Genomic DNA, 23963 nt, shown 5'->3' on the forward strand with positions numbered 1-23963 from the left:
ATGGAGGGACAATAGAGCCCTGAGTACCAGGCCATTAGCACCTGATGGAGGGACAATAGAGCCCTAAGTACCAGGTCATTAGGACCTGATGGAGGGACAATAGAGCCCTGAGTACCAGGTCATTAGGACCTGATGGAGGGACAATAGAGCCCTGATTACCAGGCCATTAGGACCTGATGGAGGGACAATAGAGCCCTGAGTACCAGGCCATTAGAACCTGATGGAGGGACAATAGAGCCCTGAGTACCAGGCCATTAGCACCTGATGGAGGGACAATAGAGCCCTAAGTACCAGGTCATTAGGACCTGATGGAGGGACAATAGAGCCCTGAGTACCAGGCCATTAGGACCTGATGGAGGGACAATAGAGCCCTGAGTACCAGGCCATTAGAACCTGATGGAGGGACAATAGAGCCCTGAGTACCAGGCCATTAGTACCTGATGGAGGGACAATAGAGCCCTAAGTACCAAGCCATTAGGATCTTATGATCGTTAGCGAGATGGGTACTACCAACACATGTCCAGAGTGCATAACTGTCACGTGAAATTTTACTGCGGTCATGACTCATGATAGCCGGTGTGGCGGTTATATGGTCACCACAACAGCCCATATCATGCCCGCAGGGAAAAGTACACACACACACACACACACACACCTGTATCCGAGCTGTCGACAGACCACCTGTGTGTGTTGTTGAGTCCAGTGGTCGTCACACACCGTACCCCAGTACCCAGAGTGGAACACTTCAACACGACCCTCCCATGGACTATCTCCTCCTACCAACCGCACCACACCGTCTGGAACACACACACGTTAAATCATATGTGTGCACGTTATATCCGTTTTTGGGATGTGTGTGTGTGTGCATGCGTGCGTGGATGAATTATGTGTGTGTGTACCTGTGTAGGGGCTGCAGGATACCCCAGCGTCTTCCATATGGTCACAGTTGTGTTGTTCCCAGTCTCCATGAAGACACTGGTCCAGGAAGACTTCATTTCCTGTACACCTCACGGCGTCCAATAGGATGGGACCTGAGCTCTGTCCGAAGTGGGCCCACGACCAGGCCTTCGCCACACCCCTAAACACACATGGGTCAAAACAACAATAATGACTCTTCCTCCAGCTTCAATATATTTACTCCTACAGTGTCTCTCACACACACACACACACACACACACACACACACACACACACACACACACACACTCACCCGAAGCCCAGCTGTCGACAGATCACCTCTGCATCTCTGTCGTCCCATTGGTCATCGCAGACAGAGCCCCACCTACCACTGTGGAACACCTCCACACGCCCCTCAAAGTATTCTTCTCCTCCAACTAATCGTAGAGGAAGACCACTGCCTGGGGAGGAAACAATAGCACAATATGCATGCTGAGTAGGGGCACGAGGTACACACTGTGTTTCCTTCTCTCTAGCTTCCTACTGACCTTCTGGTGGAGCACACACAACTCCCGCCTCGTTTCCATGGCTACAGTCCCCGGTAACAAATGTCCTGCTCTGGCATTGGCTGACGGAGCTCTCATCACCACGGCAACTCAGCCGCTCGTAATGGAAGAGGCCAGAGCCCGAGCCGAACCTGGATTGCTGCAAAGCAGTGCCGATCTCACTGAGGACACACACAGTCTTACAGTTGAAACGGAAATGCTGCGATGCTACAATGCCAATCTCAATGAGGAGGCGCACACACACACAAACATACACACTCCTACAACTCTCTTACCCCAACCCCAGCTGTCTGCAGATCACACTGGCATCTCTGTCTGTCCAATGAGAGTCACACACCGCCCCCCACTGACCATTCAGGTACACCTCCACACGTCCACTTCCTGACGATGTCCCGCCCACCAGCCGAGCTGCACCTAAGAGAGGGGGAGAAGGACAGGTACATCAGCCAATCAATAGTCTGGAAAAAATAGAGTAGATACTCTGTACACAGCAGAGGAGGCTGATGGGAGGAGCTCTAGGAGGACGGGCTCAGTGTTATTACTACAGGGCTACCCTGGCAGTCGCCATAGGCCCAGCATATAATACTGGATTTGCTTAGTATATTGTCTTGATGTATACATAAAGTATGTTTGCTATAAACCTACCCTGGTGGCAGTCGCAGTAGGCCCAGCCGATGGCCCCAGAGGTCTGTCTGAAGAAGCACCAGGGGTTGGACTCTCTGTCAGGGTTACGGCAGTAGCTGTGCTCCCCAAGGCCTCGACCAGGGTACTGCAGCACGTAGTCTGGAAACTCTGCCCACCGCAGGCAGGGGGCGCCAGAGTCCGTCTGAGACACAGAGCCATTATAGAAACCCAGCTCTGTAAAACCCTCCGAACAGGAGAGAGGGGCTGACAAGACAGAGAGAGAGAGAGAGAGAGAAAGAGAAAATTAATGAAGACAGAGAGTGTAACATTGTTCTTTCTCTCAACTCTATCTGGAAACCCTTCAAAACAGGAGAGAGAGAGAGAGAGAGAGAGAGAGAGGATACTGTCATAACTATGACTCCCTCTGAACAAGAGAGACAGATGGGATGGGAGGTTTATAGCAAGAGAGGAGATATGGAGAGGAGATATGGAGAGGAGATATGGAGAGGAGATATGGGGGAGGAGATATGGGGAGGAGATATGGAGAGGAGATAAGGAGAGGAGATAAGGAGAGGAGATAAGGAGAGGAGATATGGAGAGGAGATATGGAGAGGAGATAAGGAGAGGAGATAAGGAGAAAAGCATAGGAGGAGAGTCAGGAGAAGAGTGAAAATGTCCTTATTCAAAATCCCCTTGGTTCCTCTATATTCATGTACAGACAGTTACGTATTAATACATACTATCAAATGGACACAGCAGGAGACGTCTATAACACACTACCTCCCACTCCCACCCTATACACCCTATACACTCTGTAGTCTGAGAATCCCTTAGGAGTAAACACTCTGTACTTTACAGGTGGAATTAGTGGAGGAGGCATAAACAACAAACAAAGGCTAAATGAAACTGCTGCTGATGCAAACATAATGCTGAACCAAAGACACACACACACACACACACACATACACACACACAGGCAGCAAGAGGGGCAGAGAGTGAGAGGCAGAGAGAGAGAGGCAGAGAGAGAGAGAGAGAGGCAGAAAGAGAGCAAGAGCGAGGCAGAGAGAGAGCAAGAGAGAGGCAGAGAGAGGCCTGAGAGAGAAAGAGACAGCGAAAGAGAGAGAGGAAGAGAGAGAAAGAGGCAGAGAAAGAGAGAGGCAGAGAAAGAGAGAGACAGAGGGGCTGAGAGAGAGGCAGAGAGAGAGGAAGCGAGAGAGAGAGAGCGAGTCAGAGAGAGTCCGGGAGAGAGACCGAGAAAGAGAGAGACAGAGAGAGAGGCAAAGAGAGAGAGGCAGAGAAAGAGAAAGAGAGAGGGAGGCCCGAGAGAGAGTCTGAGAGAGAGAAAGAAAGGTAAAGAGAGAGAGAGAGAGGCAGAGAGCGAGAGCAAGGCAGAGAGAGAGGCCGAGAGAAATAGAGGGAGGCCCGAGAGAGAGAGAGAGAGAGGCCCGTGAGAGAGGCAGAGAGAGAGCGAGGGATAGGCTGAGCGAGACCGAGAAAGAGAAAGGCCGAGAGAGAGAGAGAGAGGCAGAGAGAGAAAGGCTGAGAGAGGACGAGAGAGAGAGGCCGAGAGAGAGAGAGACATAGAGAGACAGAGAGGCAGAGAAAGAGAGACAGAGAAAGAGGCCCGAGAGAGAGAGAGAGGCTGAGGCTGAGAGAGAGGCAGAGAGAGAGAGGCAAAGAGAGAGAGAGAGCAAGGCAGAGAGCGAGAGCGAGTCAGACAGAGGCCGAGATAGAGAGAAGCCAAGAAAGAGAGGCCCAAGAGGGAGGCCCGAGAGAGAGAGGCCCGAAAGAGAGAGTGTCCCTAGAGAGAGAGAGTAAGAGAGGCCGAGAGTAGGATGGGGCAGAGAGAGAGAGAGACAGAGAGAAAGAGAGGATGAGAGAGAAAGAGAGGCAGAGAGAGAGAAAGAGAAAGAGAGAGAGACAGAGAGAGCGAGAGAGAGAGAGAGAGAGTGAGAGAGAGAGAGAGGGGGGCCGAGAAAGAGAGGGGGGCCGAGAGAGAGAGAGAGAGAGAAGGGCCGAGAGAGAAGCATCAAAGCCAAAGGAACTGAATAATATTAACAAATGCTATAGATGGAAGTAAAGCAGTGTAGAAACCTACCAAAAAACAACAAATTCAAGCCTTTTAGACAACTTCCTGAACAAAACGTTCCACTGTAATAGTGAAGGTGTAAACCTGGCAGTAGAAAGCCTCAACAGTATATTTGACCTCTCAGCTTCCCTATCAAATCTAAAAATGTCAAGTAGACAACCTAAGAAAATTAACAACAATGACAAATAGTTTGATGAATGCAAAAACCTAAGAAAGAATTTGAGAAACCTGTCCAACCAAAAACAGATACCCAGAAAACCTGAGTCTACGCCTTCACTATGGTGAATCACTAAAACAATACAGAAATACAGAAAAACCTTTCTACATTGTAGAATAATAGTGAAGACATCAGAACTATGAAATAACACATATGGAATCATGTAGTAACCAAAAAAGTGTTAAACACATCAAAATATATTTTAGCTTTTAGATTCTTCAAAGTATTCACCCTTTGCCTTGATGACAGTTTTGCACACTCTTGGAATTCTCTCAAAATACACCCCCCCACACACATACAAATTCCAATCAGCAATATTTAAACTCCTTAACATCATCCTCAGCTCTGGCATCTTCCCCAATATTTGGAGCCAAGGCCTGATCACCCGAATCCACAAAAGTGGAGACAGATTTGACCCCAATAACTACTGTGGGATATGCGTCAGCAACAGCAACCTTGGGAAAATCCTCTGCATTGTCATTAACACACACAAAAAACGATACATACCTCGGCCTAAACATCAGCGCCACAGGTAACTTCCACAAAGCTGTGAACGATCTGAGAGACATGGCAGAAAGGGCATTCAACGCCATCAAAAGGAACAGAAATTTGACATACCAATTAGGATCTGGCTAAAAATACTTGAATCAGTTACAGAACCCATTGCCCTTTATGGTTGTTGGGTCTGGGTTCCGCTCACCAACCAAGAATTCACAAAATGGGACAAACACCAAATTGAGACTCTGTATGCAGAATTCTACATGCAGAATTCACCGTGTACAACGTAAAAAACAAATAATGCATGCAAAGCAGAATTAGGCCGATACCTAGCTAATTATCAAAATCCAGAAAATAAGTGTTCAATTCTACAACCACCTAAATAAAGGAAGTGACTCCCAAACCTTCCATAACAAAGCCATCACCGACAGAGAGATGAACCTGGAGAAGAGTCCCCTGAGCAAGCTGGTCCTTGGGCTCTGTTCACAAACACAAACAGACCCCACAGAGCCCTAGGACTGCAACACAATTAGACACAATCAAATCATGAGAAAACAAAAAGATAATTACTTGACACATTGGAAAGTATTAACAAAAAAAACTGAGCGAACTAGAATGCTATTTGGCTCTAAACAGAGAGTACACAGTGGCAGAATACCTGACCACTGTGACTGACCCAAACTTAAGGAACGCTTTGACTATGTACGGACTCAGTGAGCATAGCCTTGCTATTGAGAAAGGCCGCCGTAGGCAGACCTGGCTCTCAAGAGAAGACAGGCCATGTGTACACTGCCCACAAAATGAGGTGGAAACTGAGCTGAACTTCCTAACCTCCTGCCAAATGTATGACCATATTAGAGACACATATTTCCCTCAGATTACACAGATCCACAAAGAATTCGAAAACAAACCCTATTTTGATAAACTCCCATATTTACTGGGTGAAATACCACAGTAGGCCATCACAGCAGCAATATTTGTGACCTGTTGCTACAAGAAAAGGGCAACCAGTGAAGAACAAACACCATTGTAAATACAACCCATATTTGTTTATTTATTTTCCCTTTTGTACTTTAACCATTTGTACATCGTTACAACACTGTATATATAGACATAATGTGACATTTGAAATATCTTTACTATTTTCTGACTTCTGTGAGTGTAATGTTTACTGTTAATTTTTACTGTTTATTTCACTTTTGTTTATTATCTATTTCACTTGCTTTGGCAATGTTAACATGTTTCCCATGTAAATAATGCCCTTGAATTGAGAGAGAGAGAAAGAGGGGGGTAGAGAGCGAGAGAGAAAGAGGGGCAGAGAGAGAGAGGCAGAGAGAGGCAGGGAGAGAGAGAGAGAGAGAGGCAGAGAGAGAGAGGCAGAGAGAGGCAGGGAGAGAGAGAGAGAGGCAGAGAGAGAGAGGCAGAGAGAGGCAGGGAGAGAGAGAGAGGCAGAGAGAGAGAGGCAGAGAGAGGCAGGGAGAGAGAGAGAGAGAGAGGCAGAGAGAGGCAGGGAGAGAGAGAGAGAGGCAGAGAGAGACAGGGAGAGATGTAGCAGACGTTCCATAGAGTAGCAGGATCAGACTCTATTGTCACTGAGCTGAATCTGACTACAGAGTTCATGCAGCACACACTCTGCCAGACACACACACATGCAGGCTGACACACTTACACGTGCACACGCACACACACCCTGTGATTAATGGCCAGGGCAGAGAGAGGAGCTGCAATAGTTATCTCTCACAAAAACACAGCTTGGCTTTCCTTGAACATCATCTAACCATGCTAAACACACACACAGTCTTTCCCAGAGGCTGTACCCCTCATACCTCATTCCAATCTGGAAGAGGAAGATAGATGAAGAGAGCAAAAGAGGGAGAGGAAGCGAGAGAAAGAGGAAGAAAGAGGAAGAGAGTGAAAGAGGAAGAGAGAAAGAGCAAGGGGAGTCAAAGAAAAAGCAGCCTAGCCCCGGACTAAAGAGCCCCGGACTAAACAGCTCCGGACTAAAGAGCCCCGGACTAAAGAGCCCCGGACTAAAGAGCCCCGGACTAAAGAGCCCCGGACTAAAGAGCCCCGGACTAAAGAGCCCCGGACTAAAGAGCCCCGGACTAAACAGCTCCGGACTAAAGAGCCCCGGACTAAAGAGCCCCGGACTAAAGAGCCCCGGACTAAAGAGCTCCGGACTAAAGAGCCCCGGACTAAAGAGCCCCGGACTAAAGAGCCCCGGACTAAAGAGCCCCGGACTAAAGAGCCCCGGACTAAAGAGCCCCGGACTAAAGAGCTCCGGACTAAAGAGCCCCGGACTAAAGAGCCCCGGACTAAAGAGTCCTGGAATAATGAGCCCCGGAATAAAATAAATTGAATAAAAAGCCATTGAATAAAGAGCCCTGGAATAAAGAGCCCTGGAATAGAGAGACATGGACTCTCCATTGAAAGTGATTCTTAGTCCAAGACTAGGCTTGATCTGTATCCAGGAAAACGGCCTGTTATGTTAGAAGCTAAACCATCATCTTGTCAGTAACAGAGATTCTGTTTTATTTTTCCGACTGTATTCCTCAAAACGTCAATGGCTTATTAAAGCAATTGACACGTTAACCTTGGTTTCTGAGAATCTGACAGAGCCGGTTGCAGGCATAAGCGGTTGCTTAAGGGGTCTAGACAATCTATACAAACGTAGCCGGCGGAGATCCGTTTGCATCACTCTCTACGTAGTTCTATGTACGTTTGTGCGGCTGAATTTTTGGAACGCGATGCCAACGGACCTCCGTCAGCTCCGTTTAAGTAGACTGTCTAGAAAACTCAGTCGGGTTCTCAACTTACTATGGCAAAATGACTTGAATTTTATGAAATGTGTTATACAACTGCAGTTTTCTCTACGCCCCATGGGAGAATGTGTAGAATTGCAGGAAATCAACTCAAACTGGAAATGTTTCTTTCTACTGTAAAATTTGCCACGAGTTTGCCCCGCCCCAACCAAATGTCACGTAGGGCCCCCAGAATGCTAGAACGTGCTAGAACGTGAAAACCCTCAGCAGAGACTTTAGACAGGCATATGAAATATCAACGCTGTCCCTTTAAGAGCAAAGATATGCAAAGAGCAGATAAGGAAAGAGTTGACTGACATCGCTTTGCTGAAGTGAAAGTTAAATATAGATGAGGAAACTGCACACAGAAACAACCATTATCCTGTTCCTCAGAAAGACAACATTGGAGCTTAAGAGTCTACCTTTGTAGAGAAATTAAAGGAAAATATAAGATTTTTAGGTGAGTAAGAGAAATAGAGACAGAGGGAGATGGAAAAACCTTGACAACAGGACCACAACTACCATTCAGGATACCGAGGTCACTGTGAGAGTGAGAAAAAAACCGCACCAGTTTACGGTCTAAATGCTGACTCATTCTAGGACTTGTGTTTGCTCTGTTATTGTGCTCCAGAAATGGCGTCCCCTAGCCGTCTCCTGTCTGAAGAGCAGTTCCAGTGCTCTATCTGTCTGGATGTGTTCACTGAGCCTGTCTCCACTCCATGTGGACACAACTTCTGCAAGGCCTGTATCAGCGGATACTGGGATAGCACTGACCTGTGCCCGTGTCCAATGTGTAAACAAATATTCCACCAAAGACCAGAGCTAAAAACCAACACAGCATTCAGAGATGTTGTAGAGCATTTTAAGATGATCAGAATCAGAGACACAGACGAGTCCCCTGCCGAGGCTGGAGAAGTGTCCTGTGACGTCTGCACTGGGACAAGGCTCAAGGCCCTGAAGTCCTGCCTGGAGTGTCTGACCTCTTTCTGTGAGACTCACCTGCAGCCTCATCAGAGAGTCACCGGCCTGAAAAGGCACAAGTTAATAGACCCCGTGGAGAATCTGGAAGACAGGATGTGTAAGAAGCATGACAGACTGCTGGAGCTGTTCTGTAGGACCGACCAGACGTGTGTGTGTCAGTTCTGCATTGAGACAGACCACAAGAATCACCACACTGTCCCTCTAGAGGAAGAGTGTGGAGAGAGGAAGGTTCAGCTGGGGAAGACGAAGCGACAGATACGGCAGATGATCCAGGAGCGAATGCAGAAGGTTCAGGAGGTCAAACATTCAGTAGAGCTCAACAAGAGAGACGCAGAGAGAGAAATAGCGGACGGCCTGCAGGTCTTCACTGCTCTGGTGTATTCCATTCAGAGAAGCCAGGCTGATTTCATGGAAGTGGTTGAGGAGAAGCAGAAAGCAGCAGAGAGTCGTGCTGATGGGCTCATTAAAGAGCTGGAGCAGGAAATGACTGAGCTACAGAGGACAAGCACTGAGCTGGAGCAGCACTCACACACTGAGGACCACCTCCACCTCCTCCAGAGCTTCCCATCCCTGTGTACCCCGAAACACACAAAGGACTGGTCTGAGGTCAGTGTTCACAGTGATATGTGTTTGGGGGGACTGAGGAGGGCTGTGTCTGAGCTGGAGCGGACACTTCAGGAAGAACTAGACAGAGCGGTGAAGAGGTTGTGTGATGTTGAGCTGAAGACAATTCAGCAGTGGTCAGCGGATGTGACCCTGGACCCTGATACAGCCCATCCATTCCTCATCTTGTCTAGGGACCGGAAACAAGTGAGATATGGAAGCACATGGCAGAAACTCCCTGACAACGCAAAGAAATTCTGTAACCCAGAGAGGTTCTTGAATCACCTCTCTGTCCTGGGAAAAGAGAGTTTCTCTTCAGGGAGATTCTACTATGAGGTGCAGGTGAAGGGAAAAGCTGAGTGGCTTTTAGGAGTGGCCAGGGAGTCCATCAACAGGAAGGCTGACATAAATATGAGCCCTGTCGATGGCCTCTGGACTGTGTATATGAGGGGTGAGGATATCTATGAGGCCTACACCTCTCCCCATGTCCCTCTCTCCCTGAGAGAGAAGCCCCAGAAAGTGGGGGTGTTTGTGGATTATGAGGGGGGTCGGGTCTCCTTCTACAATGTGGAGACCAGGGCTCATATCTACTCTTTCATTGGCTGCACCTTCGCTGAGAAACTCTATCCATACTTCAACACCTGTGACAATGAACTTGGTCCAAACTTAGCCCCATTCGTAATCTGTCCTGTCAATCACACAGACTGAATGTAATGTTGTACTTTAGCACATGATATTATCTGTAATTAGTATGGACATGTAATCCCATGGCGCAATGATGAGAAGAAATAACATCTGGAGTAATATGGTGTTATGTACAGTTGAAGTCGGAAGTTACCATACACCTTAGCCAAATACATTTAAACCCAGTTTTTCACAATTCCTGACATTTAATCCTAGTAAAAATTCCCTGTTTTAGGTCAGTTAGGATCACCACTTTATTTTAAGAATGTGAAATGTCAGAATAATAGTAGAGAGAATGATTTATTTCAGCTTTTATTTCTTTCATCACATTCCCAGTGGGTCAGAAGTTTACATACACTCAATTAGTATTTGGTAGCATTGCCTTTAAATTGTTGAACTTGGGTCAAACGTTTCGGGTAGCCTTCCACAAGCTTTCCACAATAAGTTTGGTGAATTTTGGCCCATTCCTCCTGACAGAGCTGGTGTAACTGAGTCAGGTTTGTAGGCCTCCTTGCTCGCACACACTTTTTCAGTTCTGCCCACAAATTTTCTATAGGATTGAGGTCAGGGCTTTGTGATGGCCACTCCAATATCTTGACTTTGTTGTCCTTAAGCCATTTTGCCACAACTTTGGAAGTATGCTTGGGGTCATTGTCCACTTGGAAGACCCATTTGCGACCAAGCTTTAACTTCCTGACTGATGTCTTGAGACGTAGCTTCAATATATCCACATAATTTTTCTTCCACATGATGCCATCTATTTTGTGAAGTGCACCAGTCCCTCCTGCAGCAAAGCACCCCCAAAACATGATACTGCCATCCCCATGCTTCACGGTTGGGATGGTTTTCTTCGGCTTGCAAGCCTCCCCCTTTTTCCTCCAAACATAATGATGGTCATTATGGCCAAACAGTTCTATTTTTGTTTCATCAGACCAGAGGACATTTCTCCAAAAAGTACGATCTTTGTCCCCATGTGCAGTTGCAAACCATAGTCTGGCTTTTTCATGGCGGTTTTGGAGCAGAGGCTTCTTCCTTGCTGAGCGGCCTTTCAGGTTATGTCGATATATGGCTCTTTTACTGTGGATATAGATACGTTTGTACCTGTTTCCTCCAGCATCTTCACAAGGTCATTTGCTGTTGTTCTGGGATTGATTTGCACTTTTCGCACCAATGTACGTTAATCTCTAGGAGACAGAACGCCGTCTCCTCCCTGAGCGGTATGACGGCTGCGTGGTCCCATGGTGTTTATACTTGCGTACTATTGTTCATACAGATGAACGTGGTACCTTCAGGCGTTTGGAAATTGCTCCCAAGGATGAACCAGACTTTTGGAGGTCTACAATTCTTTTTCTGGGGTCTTGGCTGATTTCTTTTGATTTTCCCATGATGTCAAGCAAAGAGGCACTGAGTTTGAAGGTAGGCCTTGAAATACATTCACAGGTACACCTCCAATTGACTCAAATGATGTCAATTAGCCTATCAGAAGCTTATTAAGCCATGACATCATTTTCTGGAATTTTCTGAGCTTTTTAAAGGCACAGTCAACTTAGTGTATGTAAACTTCTGACCCACTGGAATTGTGATACAGTGAATTATAAGTGAAATAATCTGTCTGTAAACAATTGTTGGAAACATTACTTGTGTCATGCACAAAGTAGATGTCCTAACCAAATTGCCAAAACTATAGTTTGTTAACAAGAAATTTGTGGAGTGGTTGGTAAACAAGTTTTAATGACTCCAACCTAAGTGTATGTAAACTTCCGACTTCAACTGTTTATAGTCTATAGATAAATGGGTATGTACTGGGTTGAAATATGACTATATAACTATAAATGTGGAGGCCAGGTCTTATATCTACTATTTTACTGGCTACACCTTCACTGAGAAACTTTATCCGTATTTCAATCCCTGTGATAATTATTACGGTACAATGATAGCCCCATTGGAAGGATCTGTGGTTCAAAACGTTGATCCGACTAGGTGAAAAATCATCGACGTGCCCTTGAGCAAGGCACTTATTAACCTTAGTTGCTCTGGATAAGAGCGTCTGCTAAATGACTAAAAACTTCTACTCTCTAGCCTGCTATACACACCATCGCTACGACAACAATACTGCGTTGCTACGACAACCACACTCTCCTCCATCGCTACGGGAACCATCACCATTCTCTCAGCTCCCATAATCCATTTAACGTTCTCAATGAGCATTTGACACGGTTCACAAACACACACAGAGAGTTGAGACCACATGGGGGGCTGGTGTGTGTCTGTGCTCTAACACACAGAGAGTTGAGACCATATGGGGGGTTGGTGTGTGTCTGTTGAGACCATTTGGGGGGTTGTTGTGTGTCTGTTGAGACCATATGGGGGGGTTGGTGTGTGTCTGTTGAGACCATATGGGGGGGGTTGGTGTGTGTCTGTTGAGACCATATGGGGGGGGGGTTGGTGTGTGTCTGTTGAGACCATATAGGGGGGTTGGTGTATGTCTGTTGAGACCATATGGGGGGGGTTGGGGGGGTTGGTGTGTGTCTGTTGAGACCATATGGGGGGTTGGTGTATGTCTGTTGAGACCATATGGGGGGGGGTTGGTGTGTGTCTGTTGAGACCATATGGGGGGGGTTGGTGTGTGTCTGTTGAGACCATATGTGGGGGGGTTGGTGTGTGTCTGTTGAGACCATATGGGGGGGTTGGTGTGTGTCTGTTGAGACCATATGGGGGGTTGGTGTGTGTCTGTTGAGACCATATGGGGCGGTTGGTGTGTGTCTGTTGAGACCATATGTGGGGGGGTTGGTGTGTGTCTGTTGAGACCATATGGGGGGGGGGTTGGTGTGTGTCTGTTGAGACCATATGGGGGGGTTGGTGTGTGTCTGTTGAGACCATATGTGGGGGGGGTTGGTGTGTGTCTGTTGAGACCATATGGGGGGGTTGGTGTGTGTCTGTTGAGACCATATGGGGGGGTTGGTGTGTGTCTGTTGAGACCATATGGGGGCGGTTGGTGTGTGTCTGTTGAGACCATATGGGGGGGGGTTGGTGTGTGTCTGTTGAGACCATATGGGGGGTTGGTGTGTGTCTGTTGAGACCATATGGGGGGGTTGGTGTGTGTCTGTTGAGACCATATGGGGGGGTTGGTGTGTGTCTGTTGAGACCATATGGGGGGGTTGGTGTGTGTCTGTGCTCTAACACACAGAGAGTTGAGACCATATGGGGGGGTTGGTGTGTGTCTGTGCTCTAACACACAGAGAGTTGAGACCATATGGGGGGGTTGGTGTGTGTCTGTGCTCTAACACACAGAGAGTTGAGACCATATGGGGGGGGTTGGTGTGTGTCTGTGCTCTAACACACAGATAGTTGAGACCATATGGGGGGGTTGGTGTGTGTCTGTTGAGACCATATGGGGGGGGTTGGTGTGTGTCTGTTGAGACCATATGGGGGGTTGGTGTGTGTCTGTGCTCTAACACACAGAGAGTTGAGACCATATGGGGGGGTTGGTGTGTGTCTGTGCACACAATAGTAAAGCATACTGATGTACTGGACGCTAATCAAACCAAGGAGGGCCTTTTGCATCATCATATCCCAGACAAATCTTCACGCACATTTCATCCAATCAGAACCATCCCCTGCCCAGTTAGAGACTCATGCCTTCATGATTTAACAAAATGATTTAGACCAGGATGAGGGAGAAAAATGTTGTTATGCGTTTACATGCAGTGTGTTTTGATGTTGGTTTAGTGTGATTTGTTGTGTGTTGTAAATAAACAATTGTTAATTTTAAAAAAAGTATAATAATTTTTAAAGACTCTTCTGTCTGATTGGCCAGAGGACAGTGGGAGGGGTTTATCATCAAAAGGTCTCAATGAATCATTCGCACTGCAGGGATTTGGCTGCTTGTGTGTGTGCATACAGTATGTGTGCTTTGTGGATTTTGACACTTGGAGTGAGACCAGAAATGATGAATCAGCTGGTCTTTGCAGTGAGCGAGAGAACCCCACCCCCATCACAACCACCAGCCACAGAGAGAAAGAGGGAATAGAGATGGATGGAGTAAATGGGAGGAGGGGAAAAAGAGTCTAGAAGGACATGGGTGGGTAGGAATGGAGACTATATGAGTAGGGGAAGAAGGGGTGGGACATTTTATGGAACACAAAGAAATGGGGAGAGGGAAAGGGGGAGGGAATAGGAGAGGGGAAAAGGGGAGGAAATAGGAGAGGGAAAGGGGGAGGAAATAGGAGAGGGAAAGGGGGAGGAAATACGAGAGGGGAAAGGGGGAGGAAATACGAGAGGGAAAGGGGGGAGGAAATAGGAGAGGGAAAGGGGGAGGAAATAGGAGAGGGAAAGGGGGAGGAAATAGGAGAGGGAAAGGGGAGGAAATAGGAGAGGGAAAGGGGGAGGAAATAGGAGAGGGAAAGGGGGAGGAAATAGGAGAGGGGAGGGGGAGGGGAATAGGAGATGGAAAGGGGGATAGGAGAGGGGAGGGGCATAGGAGAGGGGAGGGGGCATAGGAGAGGGAAAGGGGGATAGGAGAGGGGGAGGGGAATAGGAGAGGGGAGGAGGAGGGGAATAGGAGAGGGAAAGGGTGATAGGAGAGGGGGGAGGGGAATAGGAGAGGGGAGGGGGAGGGGAATAGGAGAGGGAAAGGGGGATAGGAGAGGGGGGAGGGGAATAGGAGAGGGAATGGGGAGAATAGGAAGAAGAGAATAGAAGGGATTGTTAGCCTACCTGCGTTTTGCACCTCGTTTAAATAACTGTCATCAGCCATCACCTGAGAGGAGAAGAACACAGACATTGTTTCAGATTCACACAACGTCAGATAACACAACCTACTGTCAACATTTCACATCATATCTGTTACACAACAAATAAATACTATATTGACCCTCAGAGGGAAAATTGGGTTTACCACCAATAAAAGACAAAAGTAACCAAAGTGGTTTGTTGGACCCCGCTCGCATGATGAATGACCTTGTCTAAGAGGCTTTAGCTCAGTGGGCTTGTCTTGTGATATGCAGACGATGCAGGTTAAATCCCGTCCTGTCACACGTACAAACATTTCAGACACACAGACATGCAGAATACAGAGACCTGGGTCATGAAGAAGCAAGTATTAGACAGTTTCAGATAGTATCTGACAGAATGCTGTGTAGTACAGTTTCTCATAGTCACAGAAACCAGGTCAGAGAGGAGAGACAAGAAGAGGAGAGGAAACTGGATAAAAGAGGACTCAGATAACATCTATAAACATTTCATCCTCTTCACCTTGATTTCGACAGTTCATTTCCACTCAAGGGAGTTAGAATGCAAGCACAGGCGCACACACACACACACACAGGCGCACACACACACACACACACACAGGCACACACACACACACACACACAGGCACACACAGGCACACACACACACACACACACACACACACACACACACACACACGCACACACGCACACACACACACACACACACACATCATCTCCCAGTGGTAATGCCCTGGCTAATCATATTACACAGTGAACAGGTGTTTCTGATGAAAACCTAACATGCTGATGATTTCTCCACTCATATCAATCTCCCAGTTACCATACTGTTACAGCAGCAGATCAGATGTTACCACAGCACGGCCGAGACCAAACCAACACATCCAATTTTCACACTAACATGCCACTTAGAATGAATCAGTGTACTGGACATGCATTCTAAATGGTCAAATTGTGTTGGTATTGGAACCGATAGCCTCAAACCTGTATACTACCACACACAGAGACAGGGTTACAGAACAGGTACAGACACACACAGATATCCACCATAAGACAGTCAGCAGAGCCCGCTAAGCTAAAGCCTAAGCAATAGCTCTGGGAGCTAACACAAGTCTTCAGGACTCAGGCAAGGTTTCTCTTCACATGAGTGTTCACATGACTCACCAAACCAGTTGTGTATCATTAACACCACACTGGCTTCCCCCTGACCCTCCCACAACCAGTCGTGGCCTACACACACCTCAACAGACAGAAGTTACTATTTGTAGCAGGTTAGGAGAACTTAAGCAGCAGGTTAGGAGAATTGGGTCAAGGTTAGGAAAATGATTTGGTTTAGCTAAAATGCTCTACTAACCTACTACGAAAAGTCATTTCCATCCATAGCTGTAAACCATCTAGCCACAACCCACCTCACCTCGCCCGTCCAATTTCCTTAACTTAAAGATGCTTGTTGAGGGATCCATGAGACAGTAATATAGTACCAACTCGGAATTATCTGCGAATCTGGACCAACAGTTCTAGGCCATTTGAGAAATGATTCACTCGTAAGCCTATATAGGCAATAGGCTACATTGTGTCTCAATACAACATAATACATATTGCAGATACAGATGGTGCTGATGTTCTGCTGGAGGGGAGAGGGGGGCTGAGGGGGGCTGACGGGGTGTGAGGGGGGGCTGAGGAGGGCTGACGGGGGGTGAGGGGGGGCTGAGGAGGGCTAACGGGGGTGAGGGGGGGCTGATGGGGGGTGAGGGGGCTGAGGGGGGCTGAGGAGGGCTGACGGGGGTGAGGGGGACTGAGGAGGGCTGATGGGGGGTGAGGGGGGGCTGAGGAGGGCTAACGGGGATGAGGGGGGCTGAAGAGGGGTGAGGGGGGGCTGAGGAGGGCTGACGGGGGTGAGGGGGGCTGACGGGGGGGCTGAGGGGGGCTGAGGAGGGCTGACGGGGGGCTGAGGAGGGCTGACTGGGGTGAGGGGGGGCTGACGGGGGCTGAGGAGGGCTGAGGGGGGGCTGACAGGGGTGAGGAGGGCTGACGGGGGGTGAGGGGGGGGCTGAGGAGGGCTGACTGGGTTGAGGGGGGGCTGAGGAGGGTTGACGGGGGCTGAGGAGGGCTGAGGGGGGGCTGACGGGGGTGAGGGGGGCTGACGGGAGGTGAGGGGGGCTGACGGGGGGTGAGGGGGGCTGAGGAGGGCTGACTGGGGCTGAGGAGGGCTGACGGGGTGAGGGGGGCTGACGGGGGTGAGGGGGGCTGAGGAGGGCTGACTGGGGCTGAGGAGGGCTGACGGAGTGAGGGGGGCTGACGGGGGGCTGACGGGGGTGAGGGGGGCTGAGGAGGGCTGACGGGGGTGAGGGGGGCTGACTGGGGTGAGGGGGGGCTGAGGAGGGCTGACTGGGGTGAGGGGGGGCTGAGGAGGGCTGACGGGGGGCTGAGGAGGGCTGACGGAGGTGAGGGGGGCTGAGGAGGGCTGACTGGGGTGAGGGGGGCTGAGGAGGGCTGACGGGGAGTGATTGAATTGCTGCGACAACGGGAAACAGCGCGTGGTGCAACTGTACATCCACGCGCCACCAGGGGAAAACAGGCAGGGGCTGGTTCCTATGATACCCCGCCGTGAGTGTTGTGTGTGTGTGTGTGTGTGTGTGTGTGTGTGTGTGTGTGTGTGTGTGTGTGTGTGCGCGCCTCGCTTTATCCGCTCAATTAGACAAAGACATCAAGCAGACTCCTGTGTGCAAACACTGACGCAGAACAATAATGTATATTATTAATGCCTGACTAATAATAAAGGCTAAGGCATGCATGCACCTACATTCAAACTGCTTCGTCCAGCACAATGAGCCTCTCTGTACCCCTTGTGGTACCTATAGGCTAAAACGAAGTATTGTTGAATGAAATGATAATGAAAAACGCAACAAAACGTAAATAATGTTCCATTTGAATGAAGTATGTGATTCCAACCATTATGAAACGTAGCCTATAGCACCTAGCCTAATGACCGTTATGTCGGTGGAGAAAATATGGGGCGCACCTTCAAAAAGAGGCACTGTTGTTTTATTTGACCGTATTTCTCAAGGTTAATTTCATTTAGATCAAATCTGTTTTGCAAGATATGCTTTTTCCAAGATATCCGCAAGAGTAAACATAGTCTACGTACGGGATATGAAAGTGTGAGGAAAAAGGGCTCACCTTGAAAAGGAACGCAATTATAGCACATAGGGGCCACTAAATTGGCTACTGATCGTAGTAGCTTACCTCTGAAAGCACTTGGAGCCAGAGGCAGCTGAGGCCGATGAGAAGCATCATTTTCCGGGTGTTTGGATCCATCCTGGCCGCTGTGTCAGTGTCACAGCCTGGTAAAGAAATGACACCCCTCTCCCATCTCTGTCACAAACTGACCGCGAGGTGGATCGCTATTCACCACCGCGCACGGACTCGACAGAGGATGCCAAGAGAGCGCGCGAAGGTGTAGGCCTGGTAAACTGGTTTTATGAATGATACGACAGAAACATCTCCCGTTTCAACCAAAACCTCTCCTTTTCTTTTCTCTCTCTCTGATGATATGAGGTGTCGGGGGAAAAAAACACACACACCCTTCGAGTGAACACACACCCACACCACTTCCGCGCCTTGAGTGGAGGAGGCGACTAGCGCCACTTTCGGTTGAGATCTAATTGTTCCATGAGTTGATCCTGACTCTCAAACTGACAAGTTAACCACACCATGGGGATACGGCGCCTACTGCTGCTTCTCATATACCTGGACCCCCTGAGCGTTCTCTGCGCCGCCACCGGAGGCAAGAAGGTGAAGCACAAGGCGATTGAATCCAGCGTCGCCGCGGCGATTCCCACCGCTTCCCCTGCAGGACAACACTCGACCGAGGACCACGAGACATACCTGGGTTACGGACACGATACGTACCTGGGTTACTACATGACGTGAGCGGACAATATGAAAAAGAGTTCGAGTGTCTCAACACATCTCACCCCTACTGCTGTGAGGTCTATTACCACTGGTACTGCTGTCAGTTCAAAGGAAGACTAGCCTAACATCAGGACAGCCTTTTGACCCGAGTATGGACCAGACGAACACTGCGGTGCACATCACTTTTGCAGTTCTGGCGTAAAAAACTGTTTTGTGGTGAGAGTTTCGGCTAAAGTTGCCTATGATGAAGCCACAGAGCCCCCTCCGGAAATGAATATCAATAGATATGCCATAGAGAATATATATTCGTAGAATGAATCAAAATAATTAAAAGGATGTCCAATTACAAAAGCATATTTTGACCATTGGTTAATTGTGTAAATAATCCTCTAAGAAAACCAACGGTCCAAACCTCATGTCTCTATCATAATCAGTTCAAAAGTTATTGGAGTTTTTACCTTTGTAGGATGGCCAGAATTATGGTGACTAAATCAAGGGTATTTAACCAGGGGTCCGCGGGCACCTAGGGGGTCTACAGAGGTACTGCACATTATTTTATTTTAAAAGTGGATTTTAAAAAAAAAAGTATTATTTCACTGTTTTTATGAATATCGCTAGTGTCCTGTCACAAATAACTTTGATATTCCTGTTTATTTAAATCGCTGAACTAAAATACAGTTAATTTGGTTACATCAGAGGTCATACACATGTTTTTATTTATTTAACTAGGCAAGTCAGTTAAGAACAAATTCTTATTTACAATGACGGCCAAACCCAGATGACAGTGGGCCAATTGTGCACCGCCCTATGGGACTCCCAATCACGGCTGGATGTGATGCAGCCTGGATTCGAACCAAGAACTGCAGTGACGCCTCTTGCACTGAGGTGCAGTGCCTTAGACCGCTGCGCCACTCAGGAGCAAGGACAAAAGTATGTCGACACCCCTTCAAATTAGTGGATTCGGGCCTACCAGCCCGGACCAAGCTACAGGGCCTACCAGCCCGGACCAAGCTACAGGGCCTTCCAGCCCCGGACCAAGCTCAGGGCCTACCAGCCCCGGACCAAGCTACAGGGCCTACCAGCCCGGACCAAGCTACAGGGCCTACCAGCCCGGACCAAGCTACAGGGCCTACCAGCCCGGACCAAGCTACAGGGCCTACCAGCCCGGACCAAGCTACAGGGCCTACCAGCCCGGACCAAGCTACAGGGCCACGAGAACGCTTGACGCTGAAGACTTCACAGAGCTGAAACAAGCATACAGTATGTGATCAGTAGCCTTGCTTAAATATGTTTTATTGAACGCACACAAGAATGGTGTATAGGTACCTTGTAGTAAAGACAAGTATACAATTCTTATATAAACATAAAAGAGCAGTAAGACAGAAAAAGAGAGTTATAGGTAAAAAAAATATATATATAATACAAAAATAAGATATACAGATCAATGACAGGTAAACAGAAAGAGGAGTGGTGTCCACATACTTTTAGTATATATAGTGTTCTATATAGAACTATATAGTGTTCTATATAGAACTCTTTGGTTCTTTTGTGTGTGTGCGTGCCTGTGTGCCAGTAAGGGGATGTTAAAAATGAGAGATTTGGAGCTTTACTTGTCCGTTTCCATACCAACGGTTTTAGCGTGGGGATTGGCTCATTTCGATGAGACGGTTTGGGAATGGGGAGTGTGGGGGGTGGTACTGGGTTTGGAGCCAGAGCCTCTCACATCCATTCTACTGAACAGAAACACAAGGACTCTTGGAAGATTAGTCCAAAACAGGCCGGAAAGAGATCCTAATCAAATAACACACCACCACTGCACCTTGAGGAGACCGAGCACCACTTTCAGTTGAGAACTGTCCCATAAACCACTGCAGAGTTAGAATTGGAACCATTGGAATTGACCCCAGTCCTGATCTAGGCACTGTACAGCCCTTAGGATGTTGATGATAAACTCCTATTATCGTCATCTTAGCTTTAGAACACCCACACTTGCCGTTGTTTTATAGGCTACATGATCTTTGGTTTGTAGCTTGCGCTCTTATGACAATGTTGCATGTCTCTATCTCACCCCTCTGATAGCCAGTAGCTACCTGGGTGGCTGTTTATTGATAGCCTACACAGGATAGTCTAATGTCATTGACTATATTAACATTTGTATGCTTGTTGTTCTAATGACGATTCACTCTTTTACACAGCGAAGATGAACTGTTCTGATCATTTCCGATTTCAACTCTGTGACAACCTTTTACTGTCGGTTTTCTTTCTGACATTATGCCTCGTCACTGGCTCTACAGAAAGCTGAGTCTTTGGATGGATTTCTTGGCATCAGCTCGATGCTCCTGTTTATGTGCACATTAGTAGGGGAACATGTAAGCCTGGCTGGTTTTCTATACCATACTCGGCTCTGAAATGAAACCATTGGATTTTAGTATTGTGAATGAGAGGTTATCCCCCATTTTGAAGTGACTTTTACAGAAGACCTTGACCAGACAACTCCTCCTCTATGTCCCATATAGGCCTATGGTTGTCCATGCTATATGTTCCTTGTTGACTTATGTCTTACTTGATTAATGTGTACTGTCTTGTAGAATAACCCTGACGTTTTTTCAACAAGAAGCTAACAAGTTTTGCTTTAGGTGATGCCAACAACAACATAAAATCCATGCGCGGTGTCCACATGAAATCATACTCTTCTCCCTTTGATGTCACACAATGCTAGACAAATATGGGAATGTGCAAAGGATCTCTTTGTGTTGAAATGGTGCATATGGTTAAATCTGCCTGTTGTCACTGCCTAACTTCTTTAGGTAGCCTAGTGGTTAAGAGCATTGGGCCAGTAACTGAAAGGTCGCTGGTTCAAATCCCCAGCCGACTAAAACAAATCTGTCTACGTGCCCTTGAGCAAGGCACTTAACCCTAATTGCTTCACCCCTAAAGTCGTGCTTGATAAGAGTATCTGCTAAATTACTAAAATGCAAATATGAATATCTGTCATGAATTGGCGTTGCCTTGAACCTGGCACATAGGACTTACAAGTTATGGAATTCATATTGATATCTGATTTACAAAAGCAGTCAGTGAGGTTTGGATCTCAGTCCCAAAGTTTATTGCATATCTTTGAATGTGATTTTGTTATGTTTGTTGCATTCCACAACTCTGTCTTCAGAAACACAACAGTGACTTGGTTACAGAAACCATTTAGTCCATGTTTGAAGATGCAGCAATGTCTCTATTTTCTGTTAATAGATTTGAACACATTTTAGTTGCATGACCCTTACTGGTTTAGAAGTTTATATTTAACCAGGCAAGTCAGTTAATAACAAATTCTTATTTACAATGACGGCCTACCCCAGCCAAACCTGGATGATGCTGAGCCAATTGTGCACCACCCTGTGGGACTCCCAATCACAGCCAGATGTGATGCAGCCTGGATTCAAACCAAGTACTGTAGTGATACCTCTAGAACTGAGATGCAGCACCCCTAGACCCCTGCGCCACTTGAGTACCCATACTATTAGAAACTTTTATGACCTGTCTGTTGAGAACATGAAAATCATTTTGAAACCAAAGTCAGACACCTGCACACATAAGTTTGCCAAATTCTAATCCGATATGAACCTACATTTTAATTTTCACATCACATAGAATGTTGTGATGTTCATTCAATGTTGTTTTTCAACTGTTTTACAGAACAATGTTTTGTCTGTTCCTATTCATCTAAACTTGATCATTGATTTATGGTTTTAATATTTTCAAGGCAAATTTCCTTTCAAGAACGGGGAAGCTAATTCAATCTAAACTTTAATATTTCCTTAAAGAAAAATGTAATACTTCTGATAGTGTAACTTTAATGATTTTCCTATTTTATCTCAATTTTTTTTTAAATAAAATTTTACCCCCATTTTAGTCAATTGGTATTTACGATCTTGTCTCATTGCTGCAACTCCCCAACGGCTTGGGAGAGACTGAAAAGATTTGGCATGGGCCCCCAGATCCTCAAAAGGTTCTACAGCTGCACCATTGAGAGCATCCTGACCGGTTGCATCACCGCCTGGTATGGCAACTGCTCGGCATCTGACCGTAAGGCGCTACAGAGGGCAGTGCAAACGGCCCAGTACATCACCGGGGCCAAGTTTCCTGCCATCCAGGACCTACCGTAATTTCCGGACTATTGAGCGCACCTGAATATAAGCTGCACCCACTGAATTTTTAAACCTCCTGTGCAGCAGCTCTATTTCCTTTTCCAACAGCCAGATCAATCGCCTTCAACTTGAAAGCTGCATCATATGCATTTCTCCGTGTCTTTGCCATGATGAGGGTGACAAAATGACTGCTGTAATCAGAATGATGGGAAGTTTGAGCGCTGATTTAATCTAAACAGTAAACAAAAAGTTGTTTGACCTTAACCCGTTCGGCAATTTCATTGGTCTAATGAAAGCTTCATGCCGCCAAAAAACTGAGCACGTCACAGAATGTGTATATATATTTTTTTTTAAAGCGGAAAAATCCATATATTAGCGCGTTATTGTTTAAGCCGCGAGGTTCAAATCGTTGGAAAAAAGTAGCGGCTTATAGTCCGGAAATTACGGTATATAATAGGCGGTGTCAGAGGAAAGCCCATAAAATTGTCAGAGACTCCAGTCACCCAAGTTATAGACTGTTTTGTCTGCTACCACACGGCAAGCTGGACCGGAGCGCCAAGTCTAGGACCAAAAGGCTCCTCAACAGATTCTACCCCAAGCCATTAGACTGCTGAACAATTAATACAAATCACCACCGGATAATTTACATTGACAAAAATAGGCCATAATGGCCATAATGACCATAGTTATTTTGGGAGAAAAAAGGGGGAGGCTTGCAACCCGAAAAACACCATCCCAACAGTGAAGCACGGGGGTGGCAGCATCATGTTGTGTGGGTGCTTTGCTGCAGGAGGGACTGGTGCACTTCATAAAATAAGTGGCATCATGAGGCAGGAAAATTATGTGGATATATTGAAGCAACATCTCAAGACATCAGTCAGGAAGTTAAAGCTTGGTCGCAAATGGGTCTTCCAAATGGACAATGACCCCAAGCATACTTCCAAAGTTGTGGCAAAATGGCTTAAGGACAACAAAGTCAAGATATTGGAGTGGCCATCACAAAGCCCTGACCTCAATCCCATAGAACATTTGTGGGCAGAACTGAAAAAGTGTGTGCAAGCAAGGAGGCCTACAAACCTGACTCAGTTACACCAGCTCTGTCAGGAGGAATGGGACAAAATTCACCTAACTTATTGTGGGAAGCTTGTGGAAGGCTACCTGAAACGTTTGACCTAAGTTAAACAATTTAAAGGCA

General features: G+C 47.1%; 2 protein-coding genes across 2 annotated transcripts; one reads left to right on the forward strand and one right to left on the reverse strand.

Annotated features, from left to right (window-relative positions):
• Window positions 1-570: 570 nt before the first annotated feature.
• Window positions 571-18710, reverse strand: LOC123739221 (neurotrypsin). The gene is made up of 8 exons (XM_045713690.1): window positions 17958-18710; window positions 14677-14719; window positions 2109-2351; window positions 1739-1877; window positions 1446-1624; window positions 1211-1358; window positions 900-1078; window positions 571-797 (listed from the first exon to the last, which is right to left on the reverse strand). The coding sequence occupies exons 1-8, from the start codon at window positions 18027-18029 to the stop codon at window positions 586-588; spliced, it is 1215 nt and encodes a 404-aa protein (XP_045569646.1). The 5' UTR covers window positions 18030-18710; the 3' UTR covers window positions 571-585.
• On the forward strand, window positions 7944-10317 carry LOC123739220 (E3 ubiquitin-protein ligase TRIM39-like). The gene has a single exon (XM_045713689.1). It carries the CDS (start codon window positions 8326-8328, stop codon window positions 9982-9984), a length of 1659 nt encoding a protein of 552 aa, XP_045569645.1. The 5' UTR covers window positions 7944-8325; the 3' UTR covers window positions 9985-10317.
• Window positions 18711-23963: the final 5253 nt, after the last annotated feature.

Source organism: Salmo salar, unplaced genomic scaffold (genome assembly GCF_905237065.1).
Source record: "Salmo salar unplaced genomic scaffold, Ssal_v3.1, whole genome shotgun sequence".
Lineage (NCBI taxonomy): Eukaryota > Metazoa > Chordata > Actinopteri > Salmoniformes > Salmonidae > Salmo > Salmo salar.